The sequence below is a fragment of the Nothoprocta perdicaria genome, unplaced genomic scaffold, assembly GCF_003342845.1.
Source record: "Nothoprocta perdicaria isolate Ctin4 unplaced genomic scaffold, notPer1 scaffold_3, whole genome shotgun sequence".
Taxonomy (NCBI): Eukaryota; Metazoa; Chordata; class Aves; order Tinamiformes; family Tinamidae; genus Nothoprocta; species Nothoprocta perdicaria.
In genome coordinates, this window is record NW_020455532.1 from 4,004,582 (window position 1) to 4,014,938 (window position 10,357).

Sequence of the window (10,357 nt, forward strand, 5' to 3'; positions counted from 1 at the left end):
GCAGGGGGAAAAAAAATAAGCTGTGGATATAGAGATGGGCCATCCTTTGAGGGTGGTTGCTGCTGGGATCTCATCCTCCTGCGTATTAGTTTGCCTTGAGATTTGGATAGTTTGAGGTAAATTTCCCTATGAGAAGCTGTGTATGAATCCTTGTCCTCTGATGGAGCCGGTTCTTCATCCGTTTATATGGAGAACCTCACAGAAACGTAGCCCCCCCTTGTGGCTTTTCCACATACAAGATGAAAATGAATGGATTCCACCATATTTCTGAAAAAAACATATGCACCTGTAACATTCCTTCAAAAACTTACGTTTGCTGCTCTTTCATCTTTTGGAGAGGGGCGATAGGGATTTGTCTCAACATAGAAAATGATGATTTCTGAAAGTTTTGATTTGTATTTCCTGTGCCACTTGGTAGATTTTCACCAAATCATAAAGGATTAAGTAAGAGGGATTTGTTGGCTGTCCTTTAATATGTTTTTCCTGAAATGATGCAGGAAGAGTTAGATGCTAAGTATTAGAGCATCTAGAAAGACTCCCCTGGTTGGCAGTTAAAGTAGCTGGTGTGAAGAGGGAGGATGGAAGGTTTCAGAGGGGAAGACCTGCGTGCTGAAGTGTGGGAGGCAAAATGCTGAAATCAGCACCAGCGTGTGTCGCACGGGGAGAAAAGGTAACAAACGCTGGCTGCTGGGTGAAGCACATCTGCAAAACTACACAGTAGTGTAGTTCAAGCTCTGAACTAAGCTGAAAAAAAAAAAAAAAAAAAGTAATTTGCCGTTATCACCATGTTTTCATGATGTGATATAAACAGTGACAACTCCCCATTACTGTCTCTCTCTGATACAAATCAGAAATCTGTTACTTGCACAAAGTTTCTGCTAAGACCTGAGCAACAACTAGAGGAGCTGATGTTCTCCTACATCAAGAAATTGCCGATTCTCCTTTCTGAAAGGAAGCGGGCTTGTTATTTATTTATTCTAGAAGTGCATGTAGGAGAACACAGCCAAATGATAACAGCCTCATATACTGAATTGACTGCTGATGGTGAAAAAGGGTTTATATATGGGGTATTGATTAAGGGTTGTATAATGGAAATAGTTGGAGAAGTATGTCTGGAAAAGAAAATAATCAGCAATTTAAGTTTTCTGCCACTACAGTTGCCAGACTGACAGGGAATGAGAACTTGTTTTTCCAGCTCAAGAAAAGGGCAAGACCTTTGAATGGTTTTCATTAGCACTGTATGAAAATACCAGTATTTCAGACACATCAGAACCTTTTCAGTTCAGGGAACTGATGCAGTTTTATTGTAGTGTTAGCTGATTCAGAATATAACAAGAAGAAGAACACCAGATGTATTTTTCTCAAAGTATATGAAGTAATAAACTTTTTCTCAGTTTTTGTTTGAAAAACATGAGAAGTATTGACTGGTGACAGGTGAGCAACCAGAACCCACACTCTATCTGGGGCGAGGAAATGAAGCAATTAAATGTTGGGTTTTTGCATAGGTTTGCTTTCACTCGCTAGCAGTATTTGCACAGTGAAGTTTGATTATGGGAATCCAGTATGAAAGCTCCCCTCTCCAGTGTTAATTTCATTCACAGTTGAAACTTGAATCACTGCCATTGTCATCAAATTCTTTTTCATTGAGGATTTGGTGTTATTTTCTACTGCGGAGTGGTGTAATTGATCATGGGGATTAGGGCTATGAGGCATGTGCTGTCTTTAAGTGTGCAGGAAAATCTGTATTTTTCTAACAAAGCTGATATTGGAATTGTCTAAGTCTGCATGAGTTCGAAAATCTGGCTTTCTTTGGTAACTGTGGAGAAGTGTACACTTCACACAAACATGTACACTTCCTACGAATGATTCGGACCTAAAGCTGGAGATCAAATGAATTCTTCTCCATGAAATGTTTGCTGATGTTTGTATTTCAAAGTCAAAACAATGGATATTTTAGGAGGCTGATAGAAGGGGCTCACACACAATTCCATGCTGGCGAACACGTCTTAATGTAGGAAGTGATAAAACACCTTCCAGCAAATATGTTCACAGGWACCTCTGAGCCCTGTTGTGCACGATGCCAAGAGCTCCCCCAGGTCCTGGAGGAGGCTGCGCTGCCGGACGTGCCTGAGGCCGAGCCCTGYGGCCACTGCAGAATCGGAGCCAGGCAGTCCCTGGAAGACCCGCAGGAAGCAACTTCACCAGGGGCTTCCACAGAGTCTGCGCTTTTTGTAGGTGTCTGTTACCATCCTCAACACTGTTCTTGGGAGAGCCTCTGACTGGGCACTGGGCTTAAATGACACAGTATTTGACCTGTTTTTAATTCAGCAGGTAATGACAGCATGTACAGGCAAAAGAGATGTCAGTAGTATCAAATTCCCACTAAAGAAATAGACATGACGACACAAACAATTTTAACACTCCTTACAAAACTCAGATTTATAGTAAGCCAGCCTTTGATAGCAGTCAAATACAGAAGCAACTAGAAATTACTTGGAAGCAGAAGATCTGCTCAAATTATTTTTTCAAATATAGACATGAATTATATTCTAAAGGCAGAAGGTTCTTAATTACAAAATAACACAGTTGGCTCTTGACAAGAATTTAGATTGGCATGTATCAGTAATCACAGCTTTTCCCACTTGCTTTTTGAGTATAGTCACAAATCTAAAAGTGGAAATTACTTGAACAAAACTCCTGTTAAATTGAAGGGTTTTTTGTAAGCAAGAACAGTAAGAGCTAGCTACTGATCTGCCCCAGATGCTGGCATGGAGATGTTCTGTTTTCCCTTGCCTACAGTAGTCACTGTTTCTTTCATAGAAAAATTGCTGAAAGGCTGTGGATGGTCTAACAAGTAAGCAATACTCGTCTGCTCAACTCCTGTGCCTGTCCTAGGGTCACCAGCTCCCRTAGCTAAACACAACATTGAGACCTCCCAAACTGCTTGGCATGTCTTACATCCTTTGCAAAATTCTTCAAGTACAAATATCACAGGTTGCATATTGAGACTGCAATGGATTTAGAACTGACTTGCAATCTTCTAGCTAGAGCCTTGCATGCTGTGTTAGATCAGTATGTTAATGTTTAGGAATATATAGTGAGGTTGAAGAGTCAAGCTCAAGATGGGGCTAATCAGCAAAACTTCAGTCTCTTAACAGTTCTCACTGAATACAACTGAGTAGGGCAGCTTGTTTATTATTACATAGTAGCTCCTCTAAATAGTAGCTTGTGTGCCTGGTGTCCAGGGTGAACAGCAGGAATCCTTGAGGATCAGTCCTACCAAACCAGAGTCCTGGTGAAATGACTGACCGGCATTTCTGGCACCAGGGCCAGCTGCTAGAACTGCCCTGTGCCAAGTAACCTGCTCTGGGGAACCTTCCCTCCCAACCTGTTCACGACAGTGAGGTCCTTATTGGGCAGTTACGAGTGTTCTACACTTTTTTTTTTTTTAAAAAAGGTTATTTCTACACAAGGCACTTTAAAACTTTCTTGAACTGTTGTAGAAAATGCTTGATAGAAGAGGCATAATTTCTGTGCTTTGTGTTTGTCTGTGATATATATAATTGATTTTGTTTTTCAGTTAAACTCATCACTTATATTTTATTCCAAGCCTATGTAAGAAACTAGTGAGAGCAGATGATGAAAAGCCCTTCAACAGCCTCTTGGTAACAGGAGGTGCTTCTTAATATGGAACTAAAGAGGCTGTTTTGTAACTTGGTTATAAAATAGCTCCCAGACAGTGAACTTACAAAACAGATTGGCTGAGGACACCAGAGAGCTGGCCTGGGGGCGGTAGCGGTAGGACTACTCGTCCATCGTTTAAATAATATTTATCTTTCAATACAGCAGATCCGCCGGCTCCTCCGTGCAGTTCTCAGGGCTGCTGCGCCCTCTGGTGATCTCTAGGTAATTGTGTAACATTTTGCTCTGGAAACAAAGCAGTGATGTAAGAGTTTAATAGCGGTTATCCAGGGCTCACTGTAATGCTGGCCTGTTTTATGTAAGGCCATTCAGTTGCTGGATGTTAAAACCTCTGTAGAGGGGTGTAAGTGCTAAGGCAGCCTCTACACGGAGCTGTCACTGTCACTGGCGAGGCTGGTGCAGGCTTTGCCCAGCCTGGCTCTACCCTGGCCTTGCCCTGAGCAACACAGAAGCTTGGCCTGAGCATCTGCCATTTTCCATTTCCCTTCCTCTGCAGTTCCCTTGGTTTCCCTTTTGTTTCTTTCCAAACTGTCCTTTCCTTAGTCATTAAATAAGTTGCTTTATCTCAGTAAAGTCCTGAGATCGGACTTGCAAAGCAGAAACCCTCAGCAGCTCCTCAGAATCAAGCTGAGTTGTCATGAAAGCAGTCAATGTTGATGCCAGGTTTTCTGTTTTCTTGTAATCAGCAGGCTGCTCTCCTAGCCTAGGCTAAACCTTCTGGAGACTGGAAGGAGGTAAAGCTTGTACAGAGACTAAAACCAGCTACGCATTTCAGCAGGCTAAATTTTGCTTGTACTACGTGGTGGCCTCCATGAAGTGCGACAAAAAAGATAAAATACAAATGACCGCAGTGTAATTGTAGATGCTTTACATGCACTTTCAGCTCCTGATGCGGTGTTCATTTCTGGTGGAGGGAAACAAAGGGAACAAAGATGTCTTTTTTTTTTTTTTTTTTTTTTTCTTCAAAGTGTAAGTGCAAGAGCACTTCGATCCAAGGAGCATCTCTCCATCCATGGAGAGATGAACAAGTAAAGATGGGAAGAAGCAGAAGGGCAGGTTCCAGTGAACCTCGCTGCTCCACTTGTTTCATCATTGCCTCGGTACAGCGCGCTTGTCCTGACTGCAATGTAGCCACCCAGTTTATTGCAGGTAATAACATCCTCCTTGTGCCGTGGTTAGACGCTGTGTGTTGAGGAAACAGTGCCGATGGTACGGGAGATAACCCTGCGCCTGCTCATTGAAGCTCCCTCCTGAGCTGCCAAGTTAGGATAAGATAATGTATGAACTTCAGCTGTAGCTCGTTAAGTTTTACGACAGCTAAGCGGTTGTATTTGTCAAGGGATTAGTATCTTATGAAAGTCAGGCTTGCGTGACCCGAAATGTTTTAAAACGCAGCYCAGTGGCGCTCCCGGGTGAGACCGGCGCCGTGGGGGCGGGGCGGGGCGGCCGCGCCACGCGCAGTCCCCGCGGCCAGCGCGACCCCGCGCATGCGCAGTCCCCGCGGCTCCTTGCACCGCCCTCTGCGCGTCTTTCAACGGCACGTCCGTCACGTCACGGCGTCGCCGCGCGGCGATTGGCTGCGCTCGTTCCGCGGCTCCTCGCCGCGCAGGCGCAGCGGCCGCGCCTCGCCCGGGGTGCCGGTGGGGCGCGCGGGAGGGAGCGGGCGGCTGGCCCCGCCGGCCCCGCCGCCATGAAGATCTGGACCTCGGAGCACGTTTTCGAGTAAGGGCGGCGCGGGCGGGAGCGCGGGGCTCGCCGGGAGCGCGGCCTCGCCTCTCGGGGAGGCCGGGAGCCGCGGGGACCTTCCCAGCACAGCACGGGCCCCCCTTACCCGCCGTGGCGGCCGAGGCCCCGCGGCCTCCGCTGACCTTGGGGYTGCGCGTCCTTGACGCCGCGGAGTCACGCGCCGCCTCTGCCCAGCCTCGTGGCCCCGGCKGCCGCCCCGAGGGCAGCGGGCACCCAGCAGGCGAGGCAGGAAGCGCCCCGGGCAGCGCGGCCGGCCCGGCCGAGCCGCTCGTGCCAAGGGGCGCGGGGCTGAGCAAGGTGGCCGGGGTCACCGAGTGCCCTCGGGCAGGAAGCGCCCCGGAAACCCCCGCTGAGAAATAACCCTCCCCTCGGGAGTATTTGTTAGGGGAAAGTAACAGTTTAGTGAATTACTGCTTGTCCTAGAGCTGCTGCCGCCAGGCAGAGGTGAAATCTACCGGTGTGTGTTGCAGAACAGGCCCGTCCTGACCGCGTTACAGGACTGAGGGTAACTGCAGGGGTCCCCAGTGATCAGGCATCTTGTATGCTTCATGTCCATTGGCACCTGTCCACTGCTCAACGTAGGTAGTTTATCCTGGGAAATTAAGAGTGTTGATAGGTGGAAATAAAACACTTCAAAGATATAAACAGCTAGCAGAGTGACAGTCACAGTTTTAGTAGCGATCCTGTTAAAACACTAAGTGTGTAACTGCGCGTGTGTCCGGATTGTGTTTTGGCAGTCACCCCTGGGAAACGGTAACAACAGCTGCCATGCAGAAATACCCAAACCCCATGAACCCCAGCGTGGTTGGAGTGGACGTTCTGGACAGACACGTAGACCCAAGCGGGAAGCTGCACAGCCACCGGCTGCTCAGTACGGAGTGGGGGATACCCTCGATTGTGAAATCGGTGCGTGGTTTATTGCAGAGCTTGAAAAAGGTTTAGGAGAGAGGAATCTTGTGAAGTGTATTGTTGTAATAAAACGTGTCTCAAAATACATTTATTTATCAGTAAAGCTCAATGACAGGTTATGTAGTGGCTCCCAGATAGTTACAGATAAACTATACTTTAGATTTTCTTTTTTTAAAAAGTCTATCTGAATTATTTGGTTTTAGACTAAATCTTAGTTCTGTTGTTTCCAAGTTTATTCAATATAATAATCAGTACTTATGCATTTAAAGGCAATAAGAAATGGCAGTTCTGTAACAAAATTAATGCTGGTGTGTGAGTGTGTAATCCCCACCTGTCTTGCAGCTCATYGGCACATGCAGAACCAGGACGTATGTTCAGGAGCACTCTGTCGTTGACCCAGTAAAAAAAACAATGGAGCTTAAATCTAGTAATGTAAGTACTATAGCCGGGTTTGTGCTATTCAGATAGTGTGCAGATCAAGAATATTTTAAGTAATGAATTACAAATTTGAAAAGAGAAATCATGTGGAGAATGACTTGAAAACTGTGGTAGGAAAATACAGGTTAAAGATAAGTCACATGTTTATAGTTAAATGTACTGTTCATCACTTCTATTTTTTCAGAAAAACTACTGGGGCTTTTGGAATTTGGTGCCAGCGCTGTGCAGTGTATGAGTATACTGATGATTAAAACACGAGTATTCTCATTTTTTAGAACAATTACAAGCCCCTTGCTGTACARTATGGCCATATAGCCGTTTTCCTTTTGTGTAATAATTTGCTTTATGAACAGTTTGTCTAGTATTACTGTTAGATTTTGATTTAAAAACTTAATAGTTTATGATGGCAAATGATCAATACATAAAATTCAAGGAAGAATAAGTAGTTCAGCAAATGCTGAATATGAAAATATTAATGTTTTGTATATTCTAAATCCCAGTCCTAGCAAGAAAAATGCTTAAATCGGTCACAGTTATGACTGTAAATTTTGTCTTTGTTGTTTCATTACATTCCTTCATTCCTTTAATATTTTTATTGAGAGAGCTTTTTTTTTTTTTTTTTATGTTCCACAGATTTCATTTACAAACCTTGTATCAGTGGATGAGAGGCTTGTCTACAAACCACACCCGCATGAACCACATAAGTAAGTAAGGCCTGGTCCTTCCTGAGACTGCCCTGAAGTAGATCTGGGCCTTGCAAATTCCAGTGGTCTCTGCTGTGGGGGTAGCAGCACCTGAGCTGTGATACCTTTTCTGTCCGTCATTTTTCTTAAGTGACCCTGCTTCTGCAGAGCACGATGAGGGAAGGACTGTCATACCATGGTGGAGTTCAAATCTGATTTTGAGGGCGTTTTCTTATGTCTCGTCTGAAACTAAGATTAGAATAGTCTTCAGTTACAAGCTCCTTATTTGTGATCCTTTCATAAACGTGGGCACTGAATCTGCATTTTTGACTATCTCCAGACTCTTATTTTTGGAGGATGAAATGGCAGCTTTCAAGCCTGCCAAGTCTGTAATCTCGCAATGAGTGATATATCTCAATTATCTTTGTAAGGATTGTTCCTTAAGAGGTTTTTTCCCCCATGACAATGGGAGATACTACATCGCTGTTATTAAAGAAGTCTAAATACTGTTCTGGAATTCAGTGGTTTTGTTGATACGTGTTCAATCCAAAACTGCTTCAYTTATTACACTTTCATTGCTAAGATGGGTATAGTTGAGCACCACAAGGGCCTGCCTGCACTTGGCGGGAATATCTGGGTTTTATTTTAGGAACATGTGACKAGGTGAACAAAGCAGTTAAGTGCTGTCCAGGGTATGTACTTGCTGTTCCTTTTTTGTGTTTTAACGTACTCAGAGAAAAAAATCACTTTACTCTTCTTTACATTTCAGAACTGTTTTGACACAAGAAGCAATAATATCTGTGAAAGGTGTCAGTCTTAGTAGTTACCTAGAAGGGTTAATGGCAAACACAATCTCTTCCAATGCTAATAAAGTAAGTATGACTCTTCTGTAAAATGTGTGACTCCTGGTTAAGTGTGACAGTGTATAAAAACCTCTATTTTATGTCTTGAGTTCAACCTCAAGAATGGTAGAACGCACACTAAGGAGCCATGCAGAAGGCTTCTTCCAAAGGGATTTCTTCGTGAGCYGTATAAAGCAGCACAGACCACTGTAGTGGACTGGTTTTTGAAGTTTAAGCACTACTACTTTGTACTACATGTACTTCTGTACCTTTGATTCTCTTTTCAACTACTGTTTCCTAAGCAGTTTTTCAAGATTAGCCTATTTACTTATTTGTCAGGATTTATATACTAATAAATTTTTCTTTAACTATAGGGCCGTGAAGCATTGGAATGGGTAATTAATAAACTGAACGCTGAAATTGAGGAGCTCGCTGCTTCAGCAAGAGGAACCATGAGGAATTCAATGGCGGCAGCAGCATTTGTAGAGAAATGATAGTAAATATACCTTTATTACTAAGCAGGTTTAACAGTCTAGTGCTTCTCTCCAAACTTAAATATWCTTATTTTTTTCTCTAAAGACATACCTGTGAATTAGGTATGTTTCAAATTACTTTTGGAGRAAAGCTAAAATCTTACTAATGAGGCTGATGTGCAAAGCTTAAATAATATATTTGTTCTGCTGGACTGGACTTTGGTTACAGATGAAGAAATAATTTTCAAGTGTAGTTCCTGTATTTACATGAATACTAACTTATAAATGTTTTCAAAGATGGAGGACTCTTACAGAGCTGAGGCTGCATATGTTGGAGGAGACTGGCATGTTAGGTTGACTTCAGTGGAATTTTTATTTTTGTGTCATTCAAGGACTACCTCTTTTGGGACCAAGCCCCAAATGGTTTGTTCTAGCATTGGTCTGTTTGTTAATTTTTGACAGTTGTGTGATAAAGCTTGGTTGAGCATAAAGTTTATTACTTGAAGATTGAAATACAAAAGAATGTACAAATTTTTTTTGATAAACTTTTTAAGCTCRTTTGATTGGTTGATCTAACTTAGTACTCAAACTGTTTTACAGTCAGTATAGGTAAAACATGCAAAATGTCTCAAACCTTCTAAGCCCTCATTTCTGCTCTTAAAGCAGTAACCGAAGATAGAATTTGAACTTGTAGGATATATAACTCCCTTTTCTGAAATCCCATTAAATCAAGGGATACACTAAGCCTAAACATTCATACCTTGCAAACTGCTAGGACTTCTCAGAAAAGCGGGCATTCGCTTTAAAGTATAGAAGAAACACTTAAAGGACAAAAAATCTCAGTAACTAAAAAGATACTTAAATATAAGAGGAAGCAGTATAACCGATGTTTAAGTAACTATTAACATGATCATGCTCTGAAAACAACCTGTTACATCAACTGAATACTGTGTTGTCCTTTAAATTAAACATAGTATCTTGACTAGCATTCTAATCCAAGTTTTTGGAAGTTTATCTTTTAAATTATTTTGCTTACAAACAAGTCTTTTGAAACAAAAGCCTTGAGAATAAAACATTTCGCATAGTTTGAATAGGTTTCTTGGTACTAGCTCTAGGTTATTGGTGCTGTCTCCGGTACTTAGTTGTGGGAACTTACAGGTGAGACTTCGCAATTCTTATTTCATACTCTATCACTCCACTGGTAGCCAAGGGTATCCACCTTGACTTCAGTAGAAGGTATCTATCCTATTATGACTCCTTCATTGTGGGGAGAAAAATGGAAAAAGGCAGTCCTGAATAAATTCATGATCTTGTGTTTTGGTGCCAGAGGCTCTTCCTGGAATTTTGATTCTAAGTGGAATTTTGATTTTCCACTTAGTTTCCACTTTGAGTTTCCACTTTGAGTTTCCAAGTAACATCAAGTCTGTTCTTTTAAAAACGGTAACATTACCTGTTCTACCATATTTTATTTTGCATGCCATTTCTGTTAGAGCAGAGTTGTCTATTGAACAGTGTCTGCTAAACAGAGCACCAAAGCTTGTTTTAAATGACGAATATAAGGGAA

General features: G+C 42.7%; 1 protein-coding gene across 1 annotated transcript; it reads left to right on the plus strand.

Annotated features, from left to right (window-relative positions):
• The first annotated feature begins 5,359 nt into the window (after positions 1-5,359).
• Positions 5,360-9,811, plus strand: PRELID3B (PRELI domain containing 3B). The gene is made up of 6 exons (XM_026042068.1): positions 5,360-5,424; positions 6,186-6,354; positions 6,700-6,789; positions 7,429-7,499; positions 8,248-8,350; positions 8,695-9,811. The coding sequence occupies exons 1-6, from the start codon at positions 5,393-5,395 to the stop codon at positions 8,812-8,814; spliced, it is 585 nt and encodes a 194-aa protein (XP_025897853.1). The 5' UTR covers positions 5,360-5,392; the 3' UTR covers positions 8,815-9,811.
• Positions 9,812-10,357: the final 546 nt, after the last annotated feature.